At 42.5% G+C, this 19460-nt stretch overlaps 2 protein-coding genes across 3 annotated transcripts; one reads left to right on the top strand and one right to left on the bottom strand.

Annotated features, from left to right (window-relative positions):
• Positions 1-231: 231 nt before the first annotated feature.
• On the bottom strand, positions 232-11020 carry usp5 (ubiquitin specific peptidase 5 (isopeptidase T)). 2 transcript variants are annotated; one of them, XM_035162609.2, is made up of 20 exons: positions 10764-11020; positions 10091-10219; positions 9884-9950; positions 9654-9781; positions 9198-9343; positions 8654-8838; positions 8131-8225; positions 6891-7084; positions 6643-6714; positions 6276-6363; positions 6054-6179; positions 5811-5964; positions 4670-4832; positions 4493-4581; positions 3828-4013; positions 3278-3421; positions 2956-3098; positions 2004-2151; positions 1708-1792; positions 232-1142 (listed from the first exon to the last, which is right to left on the bottom strand). In XM_035162609.2, the coding sequence occupies exons 1-20, from the start codon at positions 10869-10871 to the stop codon at positions 1049-1051; spliced, it is 2544 nt and encodes an 847-aa protein (XP_035018500.1). In that variant the 5' UTR covers positions 10872-11020; the 3' UTR covers positions 232-1048. The 2 variants fall into 2 exon arrangements, with proteins under 2 accessions (XP_035018500.1, XP_035018501.1); XM_035162610.2 differs by having other exon boundaries at positions 3885-4013.
• Positions 11021-11040: 20 nt separating this feature from the next.
• Positions 11041-19066, top strand: p3h3 (prolyl 3-hydroxylase 3). The gene is made up of 16 exons (XM_035162625.2): positions 11041-12224; positions 13218-13402; positions 13556-13714; positions 14353-14536; positions 14637-14768; positions 15225-15367; positions 15600-15689; positions 15762-15814; positions 15896-15975; positions 16064-16191; positions 16278-16373; positions 16455-16605; positions 16734-16851; positions 17424-17499; positions 17576-17716; positions 18599-19066. Exons 1-16 carry the CDS (start codon positions 11930-11932, stop codon positions 18764-18766), a joined length of 2199 nt encoding a protein of 732 aa, XP_035018516.1. The 5' UTR covers positions 11041-11929; the 3' UTR covers positions 18767-19066.
• Positions 19067-19460: the final 394 nt, after the last annotated feature.

Genomic DNA, 19460 nt, shown 5'->3' with positions numbered 1-19460 from the left:
GCAAAAACTAGGTCTGGGATTCTGGAAACTGCAGCTTTGTGAAGCAGAGACAGGTTTTGTGAAGCAGCTTAAACTAACTTGTGTATAAATAATGACACAAGGAGACGGTAGATTAATTTAACAAACAATATATACTGGTATCATGATTTGTAGCCAAGAATGAATATTTAGTTTTGGTGTCGAAATCAAAAGAAGTGAGAATAGGCAGTAGAGAAAAAGAAAAAGGCCACATGACAGAAAGACAATTCTTTATTTGTCACAGCAGAAATAACAAAGGATGTTTGCAAAATAAAAACCGCACAAAAAACACTCAGGTATCACCCTCACCAAACCTTTAACAAAAAACAAGTTGATTTGGTGTTTTGACTTTTTTTATTATTTAGTTTTTGTAACACACATTTGAGCTTTTTCTTCTTTAATGTTTGATTTTCGGACATTTCCTCTTGTTATTGTAGTGGAACTGTTTTAACATCCTCACTGAATAAGGCTGAGGAGGAAGAGGAAGAGGAGGAGGAGGAGGAGGTGGTGCACGGCCGCGAATGCGAGACCAAGCTGCAACAGTCCAATAAAAGAGGAGGGTGGAGGCAGTAATTTGACGGGGAAGGGCAGTGACTACTGACGGCAGTAGAAATCAACAGGAAATGGATTCATGTGAAAGTTAAGAAAACTTACTAATAAAGAGTGGATGGACTTGTTCCGTGAAGCAGGTTTCCTGAATTATCTGGATGCATTTGCTGAGAAAACGTCTTTTAACAGATCTCAGTTTCAATCAGAAAAGTTTTCCAGATAAGTAAAGTGACCCTGCTCTTTGAACAGGCCCCCGGTTCGTCCCCCAACCCCAAACACCTCATCTGTACATCTGCACCAATTGATTTGACTGTGTATATATGCAATCGGAGAGATTTATTTACATGTTTTGTCATTTTGAAGCGTGCCAAAGCATTTGAGCTTGGTGGGGATGCGACTTTTCATGATGTGTTGTTGTTGTTGCGTTTGTGTTAGCGTCCACAGTTCTCCTCCCTCACTCCAAGCAAATGGGTCCGTTGTCTCAGTCCGCCACCCTCCGGTAGAAGTAGAGGTATCCCAGGTCTTTGGGAGGTTTCTCTGAAGCACACACCTTCTGATCATTGAAGATGACCCACCTAACAAACAGAGGATACAAAGTTCACAAAGAGTCGTCTGCTAACACCTGCTGTTACCAAATAACTAAAACCATAATAACAGATAAAATATTAAGGTATTTTTCAGTGTTCAGAGAAGGATCCACTGGTACAGACAGGAAAACTTCTACTATCCAATTATAAAACAGATTTCCAAAGTATATTTAAAACCATTAACATTGTGTTGACATCACAGCTATGAAAAGCTTTATTGTTCAAACCAGACCTGGAGTATGCTGCCCCCTGGTGAGGAACCGTGACACCTGCTACATAATATGTCAATATGACTCTTTAAAGACATTTCCTCCATCATGACAGATAAATGGTTTGAGAACATAAAAGCATATCATTTCTTAGACTGTGATTCATTTGTATTTTTGTTGCCTCTGGAAAACATGTAAATATAAATGCAATTTATTTTATTTTCTCTGATACAGATTTTCTTTGTAACTTTTTCCTTTGAATTTTATAAAAACGACATTTTGATGCCTTGAAAGAGTAAAATTTCCCTGTAAGTTAGAAACAAGAGTGAAAAACCCAAACTCACTGCTGATCCTTCTTGATGTGACAGACGTAGTGGCCGCACATTGTGCTCGTCCCCATGTGACTGATGAATGCAAACAGCTCGTACTCTGGATAAACAAAACACAAGTTCAATCCTTATTATAAAATAGATTTGATGGATACATATAATCGAAAGTATCACATTAAAATATGATTGCTGAAAAGACTTAAGATGTCAACATTTCATATTTCATCTCTGCAAGTAATTTGTGAGGACACAATCTGAGGTAATGACTGTTCTGAATGCCTCGGCCTCTCATCCCTCTCTCTTAGACTCACTTCCTGGTCCGTCTCTGACTCGAGGCCCAGGAGGCGGTTCCCTGCCCTCGCTCTCTGCAGCCGAGCGGCCTCCTTCAGACACATCCATGGACTCCAGGTCATCCAGGTGCGAGAAGATCCAGTCCACTGCACGTTCCAGAACATTACTCTGACAAACAAACACCAGTTGGGAAAGATAGAAACAGCAAATCTATAATCAGTATGTGTACTGTTTAAGTACAATATTATATGAGCTAGAGGACACACTGCAAAATACATCAAATGGATGGTACTAATTTTGACACATAAAGTGGAAGCTGCATTTATGTTTATTGGGGTTGTGATACTTGAATACATAATTCAAAAATACTGTGATACTCTACTTTTATAAGGAGCCAAATGTTTAACGATGTCAATATAATATAACAGCAGGCGGCTCTAACTACTTCCCGTGGCAAGATATAGATCCTGATTAGAGTCTAATGGTCAAAAACTAGATTTAACTAACCTAAATTGATGTTTTTGTTTTCTGTTTTAGTAAAAGTCGTATGGAAATTTGATGTAAGTCACCTAGTGCTTCTCAACTTTTGCCCACTAACTAATCTCTGGCCGTTTCATTTGGATATGTAGGCAAAACTGTGGTAGCCAAGGTTTTTAATAATACATCCACATAAGAAATATTTCCTCACAACCACAACATTCCTGAAGACGTAGTAACTAAAAGACATACTTGCCAGTATTTGTGAGACAGTGAAGCCTAATGCAGCTTTAAGTTAAATCCTGTGACTCATTTTGTTGAGGTATAAAAACAAACTTGGGGTACTTTCTCCAAGAAAGACAAAAACTTGGCTTCATTGCTGACTGAATTCAAAGAAGGCAGCTGTGCCTGTATTGGCCCAGTTCTACTTTGAGTCTAGCGGCCTGTGAAATTAGTAAAAAGCTCATCTCGAGCTGGACGGAGTTCGATTCTCACCGTGGCTCGGAGTGCTTTGGTTGCCTGGTCTCGGCTGAAGCCCATGGAGACGATGGTTGCCAGGTGCTCCTCGGAGAGGCTCTCTGTGGGAGTGGTGCCGGCGCCGGAGCTGCAGCCTGGCAACACCAGGGGGGCCGAGAAGTCTGTAGCCAATCAGAAAGAGTACATGAGAACTGAGAGGAGCCGTCAGACTGATGATTTGCTTACTGGTGAATTCCCATTGCTCTACACATGTAAAGCGTCCTTGGGTCTCTTGAAAAGTGCCATATAAAATGATATAGTTATTATTATTATTATTATTATTATTATTACTACTACACACCTGGGTCATCCATATGGCCCATGATCCAATTCATGGCAGCATCAATTCCAGTGTTCCCAGTGTAGTACACTGCTTTCCTGCAGGCCTCCAGAGGGAATCCCATTTCACATAACTGGGACACAGTGGAGTCATCAAGAACTGGAGCTGAGGTTTGGGAGGAAACAGTTGAATTACTTGGATCCATTTGTGGAAAATGTATTTGGTTTTGTTTGTTTTCATAGAAATACAATAATTGTTGCTCTTGTTTCCTGAGCACTTCCTCAACATGAACAGAAGTTAAAAGAACAAAAAGGCAAAAAAATATGGTATAAAGAAAATATTGGAAAACAAAATCATATATAACTACTAAAAGAAAACCATGAGAATATGACTTCTTTAATTTAAATGCAACAAAAACCACTTCACATGACACAAAAGTAAAAAAAATTAATGGCAACGGACGGACTCGACAAAACACAAAAGGCAGAAAAGAAAAGTAGGAAACAAGGGTGGACAAATAAGAGCGTCACAGAGGAAGGAGTAAAAGAGCAGAAATGACAGACAGACTGACACAGCAGTGGGGAGTAGAGCGAGTCGTCCTCCTCGTTGCCATGGAAACCCAGGATACCTTTAACCTCCATATCAGGGGTCACAAGTGAGGGCGGGGCCACCTCTGGTAGAAGCTCCTCCCCCGGCTGCTGGCCAATGGCATGTAGTGCGCTCAGGTCCAGAGTGTCAGGAACGTCTATACTCACGTCTGCATGGAGGGGAGAACAAAATTAAAATCACACCTCTGCAATTCAACCATAAAAAGCTCCTGGGATTTGGTAAACATTTTTTTTATTTATTTGTTGCCAGTATAATGGCAATAGGAAGATATTTAATTGAAGAAGAGAATTAAATTACCATCTGAGCACAAAACAAACCAACCATCGGTTGTTGAGACCCCTGCTCCTCACCTCCCATTTATTCTAAACTGCACTTGCTGTAGTGATGATGATAATGGGGGTGACATCATAGTGACTTTGCTTTGTAACTAGAACCCATGAAGCCCACCAGGTTATTGTTTTAGAACACAAACTTATGTATGTGATTCATTTGTTTAAATATGTTTCCAGGGCCTCCAGACTCTACTGAGGCCTAGTTTGTCTCAGTGAGCAGATTTCCATCTCTGTCAAGAATACACAAATGTACATACAGTAAGGAAACTAAACATCTCTGCAACAAACTGATTACCCAGTTTCTTGGGTACCCAGTCAAGGCCAAAGGTAAACTTCTTAATCTGGATAACCAGGTGGTCGGGGAAAGAGGCAAAGCGGGTTGTTCTGAAAAGAAATAAAAGCTGATGTTAATAAATTCATTGTAAGATTTGATAATTTCTTTCATGCTGTGAATGGGCATAACTTTTCATACTTGGTAGCAGTAGTTTTGGCTTGAACAGCTGAGCTCCAGAAGTCTGTGAGGATCTCTGGTTCACTGAGGGCTGCCATGCAAGATGTGAATGGGATTTGTGCGCGCACTGTCGGGGCGGATGAGTCCCCCTCCTCACGCCGGCGCTCTGCCTCCTGAAGCTCTTCTGTAACAACAATAAACAAAGTTTGAAAAACAATTGAAAGACACATGAGTCATTAAACAAGATTCTTCAAGAAATAATAGCATTACACAAGATACAAATGCAGGATGTATTTTTTTGGTCACAGGGGATCAAATATCACTCAAACTATGGCATTATCTGATTACCTTATTGTTTAATCCCTAAAATTATACATTACACTTCAAATACGAGTTAGACTGAAACTGACCAGGCTGACACATCGGCTCATATTAGCTTTAAAGAGAATAAATCAGTTTATCGTTACAATTTCAGTGTAGAAATACTAGAGATACAATGTGGTTGAGGTGGCCCACACTAAAGCACGGACAGGTTTATCATTCCAACATGTGCCACTCAATAAATATGTTTTTAACTTATCCTTACTTACTTTTCAAATATAGGTAACAGCCTAAACAATTACTGCAAATAATATCATCTCTGGTTTTTATAGCTGATTAAAAGATGCAACAAAGTGGATCTGGTCAATGATTTGACTTTGACGCTCTTAACATATGATCAGTGGCAGAATCACTTTGCTCTGGAATGAGCAACAGCTTTCCTGCAGGAAAAGTGAAAGGATGCTTAACCTGGTCATTGCTCTATCTTGGGTATTCAATGCCATTTGGATTTTATGCTTTACTGCTGGACCCAAATGCCAGTCAGTTTAAAATTTAACATTGGTCGTGACCTTTCAATATGCAACGAATGAGAGGACAGCTGTGCATAATGTGTCCTAAAATGACCATTTCTTATCAGGATAATTGATTTCTTTATTACACTGTGAATTAAACTAAAATTAATTATTCACAAATCATCTTTAATGGCATCTGGGCACCTTCCTGCAGCCTGGCACATGTTGGTGATGTAAACCAATGCTAGCCTTTGCCTCTGCACCCCACAACACAGTGGATATTACTCATCATGTGTAGATCTGGAGAGTGTATTCCATTAGCCCATCACCTGTGTTGGTAGCCTGGTCCATGGGCACAGGAAGCTGAACGATGTAATCTACCCGCTGTGTATACTTGGCTTTCTGTGATTGCTCACACACGATCCTCTCCTCCACCAGGAACCTGAAGGCTTCAGATGGGTTAGGCCCGGAGCGACAGTTTCTCTGTGGGTCAAAAGAAACACTGTTATAAGAGAGGACAGTGATAATAGAAGCAGAAAAACAACAGAAGCAACGGCAGACTGCTACTTTACCTCCACCATGTTTATGAAGTGCAATAAAAACTCCTGAGCATCCTGTTGACGATTGGTGGAGAACTCTGGGTGGCCCCGTCCAACAAGTGCTTTAAACATTCGGGGTGCTATGCCAATTTGGTCTCCCTGCAAACAAAGCATGAACAGTCAGATTCCTCCAATGGTGAGAGTTTTTAGGTAAACTGCATTCTCACAAATTTCTGAATGTAAATCTCCTTTTACCCTGGGTTCAGATGCACCGTTTTCATCTCCAGGGTCTGGTGCTGGTTTGCAGTACTCTCCTGACAACAGTCCATACCCGAGCTTGGCTCTGAGATAAACAAACAAAGTTGACATCACTGCACATCCAACAATATACCAAAGTCTTACACAGGAGGAGGATTTGAAAATAGATCTGAATGTATTTTTGGCTTTCAAGTAACATGTTGGAATGCCAATTGGGAAGAGAAGACTTTCACTCAAGTTTCTGTATCACTACAAAAGTAATTCTGAAGTAGACTCCAGAGCTTTACCACAGGACAAGCAAACAGAGGTAGTGGTAATAAAAGAGCTTATCGTATAAATTCAGGAGCCAAGTTAGGAGACTCACACTTGGGTTTTGAAGTCCTGGGTGGGGTCACTAGGAGCTTCATCGATGATCTTGTCAATGTTGGACACGTACCTGGAAGACATCAACATGTGAACCCAATTCTTTGCATTCAGTAATTTAGAGTTAATGCTGGATTGAAACATTTCAAAGTTGAGAGCTAAATCCAAGACATGAGCAATAACTTATTCACCTCTACTGCTGTAATCATGAATATTGAAGCATTGACAAAGTGTATACAGGGTACTGACTTGCTCTGGAAGTCTGGGACAGTGAAGAGCACTTGCATGACAGAGTTGAGGTAGCAGCTGTTGCCCAGGTTCTTCATGCCAGTCAGGCCGGGGCCGAACAGGGGACGTAGGGTGGTCCCTGACTCCTGGATCACCTCCCACTCTCCCACACGCTGGTTCACTGCAATCTCCAGCTCTGTCATAGTCCGCTCAGTCTGAGAGCAGGGCAGTCAATTGTATCAGAAAAAGCAGGATGCAAGGTACAAGCAAATCAAATCTTTGCTGCAGCATCCCCACAATGTTTTGAGAATGATGAGAAAAATTTGCCAAAATGAAGAAGTGATGACAACAGACAGACGAGCAAGAAAATACATCAACACTGCACTTAGTGCTGCACTTTTTCCATCGCTCCATTGAAGCATAACTCCTCCACCCCCCGTCAGTGCAATATCATTAGGCCCGTGCTGCAATACATTAGCAAGACGAGAAATAACATTACAGTACACAGTGAACGCCACAGAGATCATAGAGCTTCTGTGTAGACTGCATAAGGAGAAGCAGATGGCACAAAAGTAATGGTAGCAGGAAAACAACGAAGAAACAGGTGTGGAGGAAATTATCTGAAACTGGGGAAATTAGGTAGATATGATGATGTGTATGGCATCAAAGTCAAGCCAACGGGGAGACATGTGATTTGTATTGTAGCTCATCAGTAATAATAGTGTAAAATAGCTAAACAATGTTATATTAATTAAGAGTGTACAACCAAGAAAAAGAAAAGTTGGCCAATTATAACTAATAACATGTTTTTTGTTAAAAAGATGTCAGTGTGTTGCTTCCTAGAAATAAATCCAAAAATCTCTTCTTTTGGTCCATCTGTCCCACAATTTTCTTTACATACGTTCAACTGATCAACTTCAAAATTGGTGGGTGTGATTCTGAGACCAAGGAGGTGCAGTGTCGACTTTGAAGGGTTTTAGATGAGCAGTTGTCGAAACCACAACTCGAACCCCCAATTTAATCAAGTAATACTATATAATCAATGTCTGCTCTCTAAGGCAGAGCCAGCAACAACTGTGTAGATGTCCGCCAACAGGGGGAAAAAAAGAGTATCTCTGACTGAATGTAAAACACACGGCTAAAAACATTCATCTATAAGTACGGGGTCCGATAAACCAAATTACAGATTTGATACAATGTTAAAGGAGAGATAAATAAAACAAAGTAACATATGTTTCAACTTAAAACTGTAAGAAGTTACCTTCTCCATGGTCATCATGTTGATGCCAAAGTGTGCAAGGTGCTCTGGTAACTTGGAATCCAATACCATGTCATCCTCATCATAGGAATACACATCTGGACATACAAAACATTGTGTTATCAGTCAATTTATGCTTAATATACTACAAAATACTAACAACTACTAGGGTTGTGGAGATAGCCCTGTTTTCCTATTGCTATTCTACATTTGTATTATTATTCATAGTGGGAGTATTAAATATATGTTCAATTTAATTTGCCTCGATGTACTTTCACATCTGAATTTCCAGCATATAACCAAGACTTGCAACATAGACATGGACTCATGGGTGCACATACACTAACACACACCGCTCTGACTGCGCTTTTTGTGTATATCAAGAAATCATACAATTGTTAATACAACTAAATTGCAGCATCCCTTCTCCATACAGGTCAAGATTAAATACTCATGGAGACTCACCAGGGCAAACATTATGTCCTTGATATGTAACAGTTATATCAGTGTCGTGCAATCCATTTACCTGCTCCATCGGGAGTGATGGTGCCAAGTTTGACAGCAATTGGGTATCCTGTCTCCTGGAAGTAAAGAAGGGCGTGGTTGTTTCCCCCAGAGCCATCAAAATATCTACGACCACACAGCAACTTGCCGTCTGTCAGGTTCATCCAAATATTCTCCTGGAGGTCACAGACCTCACACCGCCAGCCACTAAAATGATGAAAAGAAGAATAACGTGAGAGTAATTTCACGAGTGTCGAACTGAAATAAAATGTGTTACTCTTGCAGACACAGCTCTCCAAGATCCTGAGTTTCCAAATTATGAAACTGAACAGATATTTCCATCTTAAATGTGTATCATAGGATCAACAGGATTTATAAACTAATGCAATCATGGATCCGGATTGTCTCTTTGCTAACTTCAATAGAACATGTGTAAATACCAGGGTTATTACAAGACAGCTACTGTATATGCAGAATTCATTTTATCCTATTTGAGGGAAATACAGGAGCAGCTTTGTTTAAAAGGAAGTGTACTGTAGGTTTACTTAAGGAACAGTTCTTCTCACCTGGGAGGAATCTTGACTCCGTTATCCAGCTGTTTAAGGTCAACAGCATACCTCGACTCCTGTCTCACCTCTCCATCCCACTGTTGAACTTGTAATGTGTGAGACACTGAGTCAGCTGCCATGATACCCGTCATTGACAGGGACACCTTAAGGGACAGAAAATGTATCAACAAATTAGACCTAAACACTCATGATTAAACTCCTTAACTACTTGATTACTGATGGTAACAAAGTTTATTGCACACATTGTGCATCCCTGTGCTATTAAGTGATATATCTACTACATGCTGTATGAAGACTAACTTGCCAAAGATCTCTGAAGATTGTTTGTTTGCATCAAGCCCCTGTGCTATGTCCTATTGGCATCAAATCTAACAAGTACTATATTGCCACATAAACATGACAGAACCTTAACAGAATGATTTCTCTTGCCAGGTAACACACAAGATATCTCACCCGCTCTTTCACAACGTCAGGCATGGTTGTAAGGCCCTCTGATGTCACTTCCTGTCGGTCAGGTAAAATGACCACCTTTACATCCTCCTCATACAGCTCCTGCTCCACATCAAAACCTCCTTCGATACCTGGACACACCAGAAACAAGAGGGGAGGTAGACATGGGTCAGCTTTGGAAACAGGACAGCTGGATATTACCTGTTTGCATCAATACTCTTTCACGTGCTCACCTATGGCCAATCTGGTGGGCTTTTTCTTGGGCGGGTGTCCAGATCCTGAGTTGACATCCTCTTCCTTCTGTGAGAATAACATAGGATGTCAGTGGGTGTTGGGATTTTTTCGCTGGAAATGAAAAGAGATCATTCTGATGCAAAACATTGATTTTAAATGGGTGTCAGTGGGGGACGAGGAGTCGGCCACGGTCTTGAGGAATCCACCTTAGCTTTGCGAATCCGGGTGATGTGCAGGTAAGCCCTCTGGCCGGAGCGAGCATGGTGCCTGTCCACATACTGACTCCCGAAGCCAAGGAAACTGTTCATGCACACATACAGGCCTCCATCGCTCTCCTGTAAAGAAGACACAGGCAATGGTAAAAAAAAAAAATCACAAACCTGTTCCTTTCTCACTCCAGCGTGACACCACAAAAAAACATGTCACAGCATCAGCTGCTACACATAAGCAAACAAGCTAACAGCTGCATTTCAGCTAAACACTGGTTTAATACTGGGAACTTCAGCTGGAAACACTGGGATGCATATGTGCTACAGTGTATGAAAAGAAAATGAGCAGACCCTCAACCGATGTGTCCATAAAAACACCCAAGTCAGCTTGCTAGCTAGTTTGACAGCATACCCACTTACACTGACACGGCTAGCTAACAAGCTAACGCAGCTACGTTTCCGTTACAGTGCGTTATTAGCTTAGCTTGGCGCTAGCTTGCTAGTTAGCCACAACAGAAATATGAAGGAAGCCGGAGCTTTAAAGTGGAGCAGCGCAGACACAACGTCAGAAGGGACAAACACGGGAGACGCAGGGAGGCAGGAGGGGGGGGGGGGATGAAAGCACAGTTTGGAGGCTGACGTTGTGGTTGAAGCGGGGAAGATGGCTCACCGGCGAGGAAAATGACAAGGCGCATTCGTCTTTGTGGACGCGGTCCCCGGGCTTCGGAACCCGAATTGTGGACAAAACCGACATCAGAACGTCCCCAACGTCCGCCATGACGAAGTAGCTGGTTGTGCCTTGAGTGTGGACCCCCGGCCTCTGGATTCCCCGGCTCGGAAGAGTGTCTAGCCCGTGTTCTGGTGCGTGTGTTCGGCTGAATGAATCATGAGACGCTGCCTGGTGTTGAACGAAAGGCCGATTGAACTCCGCTGCCTGCTGGATACCGTAATGTGTAGAGTAACTGCACCCGTCGAGATTTAGAACACAACAACTCTCCCATCTATTAAAGCTAAGTCATTGGTTAACAATACATGTGGATCGATTAATCAATACATTAAACTTGTTCACCTGCATGTATTGAATATAACTCATTATGTTTACCAGCACAGTTTTGAGGCTCTGATATTGTATGTGTTTATTTCTATTTTATGCCCCTTGTTCTTCTCCTCTACAGTTATCTGACAGGTTTAATTTCTTGATACTTCTCTTCCTCTAAGATTTGTCTCCACACCCATTTGTGAACTACCTGCCCTATGCAAATGGTGTGTTTGATTAAGTTTTTATGAATTCTATGGGGAATCTAGATGACTATGAGGACCCTGGCAGTTTACAGTATTTTCATTGAGTGTGTGGCTTTAAAATGAGTATGAGCCCAAGAGCAGAAAAATTAGTGCATTTTATAAATATTCATCGATCAACCCATCCCTTCATCATCTATCCATGCATCCATCCAACAGTGTTGATTTGAGCTCAACCTGCCCCACTCGTATATTTACGGTAACGTCCGTTGAACAACGCTCACGGCTGCCTCTAGCGGCTGCATTGAAGAATACACCAACTCCACAGTTGCTGGAAAGTATTTAGTTCGAGTTTTAACAATCAGCTCAAAACGAGACAATAAGATTCATTTAATTCACAACAAATAAAAACTACTGGTCGCAGATGTTAAAATTAAGAAGAGAATGACAGTTCCATAATATCCTGAAACGGGAGGAGGGAACTTTAGCGAACTCTGTCTTTCTTCACCAAAACATTTTCCATAGTCCCTCCTCCTCCTCCTCCTCCCCCTCCTCCTCCAGCTGTGTCTCCTCTCTGGACGGGTTGTCTCGGGGGCCATGGCGCAGCTCTCTGTCCCTCTCTCTGTATACGTGGCGTTTCATTTACTTCTCCGAGCATCTCTCCATGTCGCCGCGGGTAGTCCGGCCGCGGGCAGCGCCAACCTGCTGTCTCTCCTGCAGCCATATGACCGCATGTATTACAGCGGGGTCCGTGCGTACTTTGGTGAGGAGTGGGCGAAGGCTGCGGAGCTGCTGGAGAAATCCATCCTGACCAAGCAGTCGCTGCTCAGAGTGCGCAGACAGTGCCACGAGGAGTGCGAGGCAGCAGGGACACAGGGTCTGTTTAAACTGGGTAAGTGTGGTGTGGAAAGTGTGTCTGTGCGCGTTCAACACTTCTTCATTAGTCGTTTGATTAAATTCGCATTAAAGGTTCAGTGTGTAGAATTTAGTGACATCTAGTGGTGAAGTTGCACGTTGCAGCTGAATACCCCTCCCCTCAACCTCCCCTTACAAACATGTGGTAGCTTCAGTTGTCATAAAAACTCAAAAGATGTTTAGTTTGTCCAGTCTGGGCTACTGTTAAAAAACATGGCGGCCTCCATAGAGAGGACCCGCTCCTGATGTAAATATAAATTATTTAAATATAAAGGGCCTTTTTCTGCAATTTGTTGGACTTCGTAATAGTTGTGTTTAAAAGTGAACCAATATGAAGTATACCTTAAGAGCATTTCCTTTATTTTTCACTGAGCAATGGTTGCTAAGTTACAGTCACTGCTTTGGGGCAGCTTTGATTTGTAGTCAGATATGACTATAGTCTATGTTTAGCTTGGTGGGTAAGATTTAGTTCAGAATTGAAAGATTCAGATTCAGAGTCATCCCAAACAAAGGCAGGAGTATCACCAATAATAGTTGACAAGATTCATTCAAACATTGAAACCTTCTCAAGAGAGTTGACAGAAGCAGAACAATGGGGACTGTTATGTTTAGGCAACTCGATGAAGACACAAAAGTTACGCTGCAGAGCTACTTTTAAACTTGATGTCAACCCTTTTCACAGTTTTGATAAAACATGCGAAACACAGAGTTAGAGAGTCTAGGAGGAACAGCCTCCCAAGGTTCTGCTGAGGATCTGCATGTTCCACCTGCCGAGCAGTTGTTCCACTGTCACTGACATGTTTAATTGTGACAGAGGTTGCAGTGAGTCTCAGGACTTCCCCCTCAAGCTGCTCGCAAGAAACCTCTTTCAGACTCTCAACGACTATTATTATCCTTCTTATTAGACATTATCATCCTGAGCAATGGTATATTTCACTTGTGAAAATGATTCATGTGTTTCTTGTGTTAGACTCTGCGGAGGGGAGTCTGTGGGACCTCTGGACCTTGGATTGGGTGCAGCAGAGGGCTGAGTGTTTGAGGTTCTGTGTTGGACGCTCCGTCAGCCCTGCAGGGCAGCTCCCTGTTTCCTCAGACATAGATTATGAATTCGGCACTCGCAACCCTTACAACTTTCTGCAGGTCACATACTACAAGGTAAGCTGTTCTCCAGGCCCTCATGCAGGTCTGTGATGTTCTAATAACTGGTCGTTTCTCATCGCTCCTGATAAATGTGCATGTGGGCTTATTTGAAAGTGGCATAAGCAGCTTCAACTCTCCCATTCACACTCTCTGCTTCATCCAAAACAGTTGGAAAAGTTGCAGAAGGCGGCGTCAGCAGCTCATACGTACTTTGTGGCCAATCCCAGTCACCTGGAGATGAGGAACAACATTGAGAAGTACAAGCGGATGGAAGGAGTGACCGAAGAGGCCTTCCAGGACAGAGAGATCGAGAATGAGAAGCACTGGGTGAGTGAGGAAGGAAAAAGTCACTAAGTCTTTATATATTTAACAGCTACAGTGGGTTTTTTATCCAGAAAAGTCAAAGTCAAATTAAGGAATATTTGTATAATAGTTTAATATTTGAATTTTCTATTTGAATAAATAAATGTACACTCTTACCGACATTTCAGGAGTTCCGATTTTCTTTTGGCAAATGAGACTGATTAACTGGACTCCAACATTATCAATGTGTATTCAAAGAGAAATATTTAGAATTTTTAACTAGGGGAGCCAACTATGGCCTGAGGGATGGAATTTCTCTCTCTCCCTCTCCCTCTCCCTCACCCTCACCCTCACCCTCACCTTCACTTTCTGGAATTCAACAATGCAGTCCAAACCTGGTTTTGCTCACAGAAGGCCTCTGTCTGAGCCACTGATTTAGTCTACTCAGACTCACTTGTTATAACATGACCAGGCTTGTCTGAAATATGGTTCAATCCTCCATGTAGTAGTATCTGCTTACGTCTCACAATGTATCCACCTCTTACCTTTCAATCAAATTACCTTCTTTATGTTTTAAAGTTTATATTATTGTAACAAAAGCTACTGAGGAAGTTTCTCCATCTTTAATAGAAACATATTCTTCCCGAACCCATTAACCCCAGGTCCTTTATGATGCTGCAGTGCAGTATGAGGCCTCCTCTGACTGGAGGCAAGCGTCAGAGAAGTGGAAGGCGTGTGTGAATGAAACCCTGCGGCAGACGGAGGAGTGCAGGGTGCAGTGTGAGGTGGCCTCCCAGCCGCTGCCAGAGGACAGGGAAGTGGGCAGTGTGTTCCAGAAGGCTGCAGGTGAGAGAGAGAGAGAGAAAAGACTGAATGTTTATCTGTGACACAAACAGAGAGAAAAGACATGGCGGCCATTTTTGCTTTTGTTTTCTTTCCCATCCAGCTCTGTCTCTCTCCCTGCTCTCGTGCCAGCAGTCCTGTGTGACTCAGGTCGCCACACGACCCGGAAGGATTTCTGCTCAAGAGGACTACCTGCCCACACAGCTGGAACATCTGCACATTGCACAATTTAAAGGTCGGGCTTTTAAAGTTCAACATGATGATTAATTAATGATGTGGTGATACAATTAGAGTCGGCCGATATGCTTTTGTGGGCAGATGCCAACACTGATATTAAGAAATAAACCATTTCTGATACTTATATATTGACTGATATATATATCATAAAAAATGGCTATGATTCCTTTTCGCTTGAATTTGGAGGAGCATCATCTTCCTCCAAATTTTATTTATCTTAATATGGTAACACGTTCATTTTGAATCAAGTGTGGCTGTCGCTTAACTAGACGGTGGTTCGATCCCCAGCTCCTTCAGTCTGCAGATTGTGCCTGATGGCCATGCCGGCAGTGTGTGAATGGGTGAATGTGCCTCATACCGTGAAGCACTTTGAGTGGTTGATAAAACTAGAAAAGTGTTATATAAATACTGTCCATTGACTTTTATGCATTTTTCCATTCACGCTTCCCAACAGCTGGTGATATTAGTGGAGCCGTGCAGATGCTGCGCTCCCTTCTCCTGTTTTACCCCACGGACAGGGACTCTTTAAACAACCTGCAGCTCTACTATGAGACACTAGGAGGTGACACAGAGTCACAAGGCACACCGCCTGCTCAGGTACTGCTCCATGTCCTTTATATTGAAATAATATCAGTGATTGATTTATTCTCTTAATTCATAAATGTACTCAGCTGGAAGGTTCATAAGTGAACTGGGAACAAACAATTATTGGTGCCAAATGTTTTTGTCTGTTCTTTATCCATGAAAGAATGTGTGGAATCACTGTTGAGTCATTTCATACATGTACAAGACCTTTTTTTGACCAAACGTTTGTGTGTGTTTTATACAGGAAATTGTCCGATACGTCAGTCGCTCTATGCAGGAGAAGAAGCTCCTGTATTTCGGGATGGAGAACCTCGACCTCAGTTTTACCGACCCAGTAAGTATCCATGCCAAATAAACAGTGTTTCTCATGAGAATTTTAAAACGTTAATAATTGTTTTTCATGTAGGATCTTTGGACTCCTGAGGATGTTGTACCTGAATCGCTGAGGGAGGCTTGGAGGTAAAAAATTAAGAAAAGGAAATATGACCTGGAGCTTTTGTTTATACAATGTTGACAGATTGTTTTGTTTTTTACTGTCAGAGCTGAAAAAGAGAAAATAAACGAGAAAATAAATAAGGGCGATCAGGAGGAGGAAGTGGATGACAGTGGCTTTTTCGCAGGTGAGAGGGTCCTTCCAACTCTTTTCTTCTAGCGGTTTATAATTCACGACTTTCCTCTCTCACCCTTTCTTATTCGTCCTCTCTCCAGGTGGTTCGGTCCCTCAGAAGGGCGTGACCATCACCATGGACGACCAGATTTTGAACGGGACCAATCGCGTAGCGTTAGACGGAGTCATGACTGAGAAGGAGTGTGGCAGAATACTGCAGTTAGCAGCAGTAAGTTCCCGTTGTATGAGTGTCAGACCTCGATGGGAAAGAATCAGGAACACTCTCGCCCTTTCATTTCCTCTCGTCTCCGATAGGCTGCGGCATCAGCTGGAGATGGTTACCGAGGACGACGGTCTCCGCACACGCCGCATGAGACGTTTGAGGGCCTGACTGTGCTCAGGGCTTTAAAGGTAATAACCTCATGAACTAAATGTGAATCCCATTATAATGGTGTGCAGTGTTTTCAACGTAATTTTAACCTTTTTTTACAGCTGGCTCAGGACGGCCTGGTCAACCAATCAGATGCCAGACTGTTACACGAGCTGGGCGAGCGAGCCAAAGAGCTGCTGCATTCCTACTTCAGGAGCCCCTCAGGACTCTTCGTGTCGTTCACACACCTGGTCTGCCGCACTGCTATCGCAGGTAACTACCAAACCAAACTAAAACCACTGCATCCCTGTTCCCCTGTGTTCTGATTATTTGAACTTTAAAGTGTCCTGTTGTTTTGGGCCAGTGATACATTTAGTCTGTTTGATTTTCTGTGCTCTCAGGGAACCAGGAGGGCCGATTGGACCTGTCCCACCCTGTCCATGTCGACAACTGCCTCCTTGAGCCGGAGACCAAGCAGTGCTGGAAGGAGCCGCCAGCGTTCATACACAGAGACCTCAGGTACACACACATACCTTCACTCAGTAATTTATGATTCATGTCGTCACAAACGTCTCATATTTATAATTAAATCTTCAGACAAACGGAGAAAATGTTGTTTTATTCGTACAAAGATTTTTTTTTTATTTGACTCCTTCACATAGAAGAAGGGAGAGACCAGGGAAGATAGAGAAAATAGTTTGGTTTGTTTGTTTGTCTGATAGTTAGTATGATTATGCAAAGGCTACTGGACGGATTACTGTAAAAAATATGTTGAAGGATGTGGTATGGGTCAGGAAGGAAATCATTCAATTTTGGTGTGGATCCAAATCAGTGGCAGATCCAGGATTTTCTTTTTTTTACATTGTGTTTCTGCATTTTTTAACATTTTCCTTGATTTGTTAGAGAATAATTCATGGATCTTGATAATAAAAAAAGAACTGGCATGTTTAGGAAATGTATGAGTATGTGGAATTCAGTTCAGAGTCAAATAAAAATCTGGATCTAGTGAATTTAAGGGGACTGCGTTTATGAACTCTGTTAGGGCCATTATAGTTTTGCTGTCACGCACCTCACACCTGTTTCTATCACAGTGCGATTCTCTACCTGAACGACAACTTTGATGGTGGAGAGCTGTTTTTCGCGAACAGGGATGCCAAGACAGTAACAGTAAGTCACTTTTCAACATTTCATATTAGAAAAATCATTTAGAAATCCGTGTGAGTTCATAATTTTTCCTCTCCAGGCTCAAGTCAAACCCAGCTGTGGTCGACTGGTGGGCTTCTCCTCAGGTCCAGTGAATCCCCACGGTGTTACTGCAGTGACCAGTGGCCGGCGGTGCTCGCTCGCCCTGTGGTTTACAAAGGAGAAGCTCTACAGGGATATGGTGAGCATGACGATGACACTCGGCAGTGACCTCCTCCTGCAGTCATGTGATTGTTGAGGTTGTGAGATCAGCTGGAGACAGAGAGCAATGCAAATCCAGTGGTTGTTTTCATGTTCTATCATAGACACTGAGGTCACACCATGTCAGGGTCCTTTTGGTTCAGCGTGGTGTTTATTCGCTTGGGGAAATTATGTATCAATTTGTAAACTATACGATATTTAAGCTTTATAATTTGGTTTGAATTCAGGCAATCAATCATTTTGAAAAAGTGCAGTGTCCTCATCTGTAAAAATACCAGATGCTCCTCTAATAAGTTTCATAGCTGAGACAAAAGGTGATCTTGAAATAGTTCCAGTAGCTCTCCCAGTTCCATGCTTTGTCACGTTGAACATCATCAGGCCTGTTTCATTTTACCACAGGAACTGGCAGGAAAAGTTCCAGAAAGTGTCGGGATGATCTGACTCTGACATTCGCGTTCTCGCCCTTCCAGAAAATTCCAGGAAAACGTTGGGAGTTCAGTTAGACTCATCTTGACTTTTAAAAGAAGAAAAAACACGTTCTCCTTCTTGAAGATAAAAAGTCAAATTTACACGCCAGAAAACAAACCCTTACTCAGATCAGTGCCCTCAGAGGTTTTTGCTGCTGCAGCCTTATTTGGTATTTCTATGACCAGGAGCTTATGGTGGCTAATATTAGCTAATGTTAGTAAGGTTTATGGAAGTATTAGTGTGTAACAGGCATTAGTGAGTCGGTTTTCTGACCTTATGAGACTCGTCCACCAGTGGTACTGTGATACCTCCAGACTTTCTTTTTCATGCCATAGTTGCCACAGGAAAACAATCCTTTATCTTTCATCGCTGTATTTCTGTGTCTCTCCCTCAGGAGCGAGAGGAGGCCGAGGCCTTGTGGGCCGCAGACGGGCAGAGTGTGGTGAAGAAGGACGAGGAGGAGACGAAGGGCGGCAGCACCACCGCCACCAGGAACGCTCGGAGCCAAGCACCAACCAGCCGAGGGAGAGGCAGGGTGAGGGGGGCCAAAGACGAGCTGTGAGAGACCGAACTAACCTGAAGAGACTAAAACTGGAACACATGCTCATTTGCTGCCATTCCAGTGGAAAAGACATCTTCCCATAACAGAACCAAAACACCAAAAACATTTCCACTCATCTGATTGTAAAACATGTTTTTTTCATTTTTTAACATTAATTCTCTTCATCTTGCTGCGTTTTTTCATGTAAAGCTGGCATGTATATACTGTACTTATATTGTATATGATGAAGGTAAGGGAGGGAAACACTGCCCGTGTCTGATATCAGAAAAATATAGAGAATAAAAGAGGAAATGAATGTGACTTTTTTTGCATAAGTGAGCCGTTTCCAGTGAAGTGAGGTGCAGAAAGAGCAAGAGAGAACAACAACAATTGGCAAAGTGAAAGCAAAGTTGTGTAAACTATTAAGCGATGGCCTGAGGTCTTCTGTGGCTGCCGGCTGGTTAAACATGAAAAATGAAAGAATTAAGGTTCATCTCAGTTTTCGGTTAAGAGTTGAAACGTGATCAGACAGCAACACACCAGCAGGTGACTGAAAGTAATTACATCAGAAACTAGAGTTCAAGGGAGTAGGAGGGAGAAGAGGGAACAGAGAGAGAGAGAGAGAGAGAGAGAGAGAGAGAGAGAGAGAGAGAGAGAGAGAGAGAGAGAGAGAGAGAGAGAGAGAGGTGCACGGGGGGGAAGGATAGAAATAGAG

This window comes from Hippoglossus stenolepis, chromosome 8 (genome assembly GCF_022539355.2).
Source record: "Hippoglossus stenolepis isolate QCI-W04-F060 chromosome 8, HSTE1.2, whole genome shotgun sequence".
NCBI lineage: Eukaryota > Metazoa > Chordata > Actinopteri > Pleuronectiformes > Pleuronectidae > Hippoglossus > Hippoglossus stenolepis.
The sequence above is the reverse complement of the archived record's forward strand: the minus strand, read 5'-3'. Positions and strand labels throughout refer to the sequence as shown.

Bases quoted from the DNA above. Each gene is read 5' to 3' on its own strand.
- usp5 (XM_035162609.2), bottom strand. From the start codon at position 10,871: ATGGCGGACGTTGGGGACGTTCTGATGTCGGTTTTGTCCACAATTCGG. The intron at 9,782-9,883 runs GTGAGCACGTGA...TGGTGTGTCCAG, and splicing joins GCCCACCAGATTGGCCATAG to GTATCGAAGGAGGTTTTGAT. The intron at 4,833-5,810 runs GTGATGGGCTAA...TTGTTGTTACAG, and splicing joins GGACCAGGCTACCAACACAG to AAGAGCTTCAGGAGGCAGAG.
- p3h3 (XM_035162625.2), top strand. From the start codon at position 11,930: ATGGCGCAGCTCTCTGTCCCTCTCTCTGTATACGTGGCGTTTCATTTA. The intron at 12,225-13,217 runs GTAAGTGTGGTG...TTCTTGTGTTAG, and splicing joins ACAGGGTCTGTTTAAACTGG to ACTCTGCGGAGGGGAGTCTG. The intron at 16,852-17,423 runs GTACACACACAT...TTTCTATCACAG, and splicing joins TTCATACACAGAGACCTCAG to TGCGATTCTCTACCTGAACG.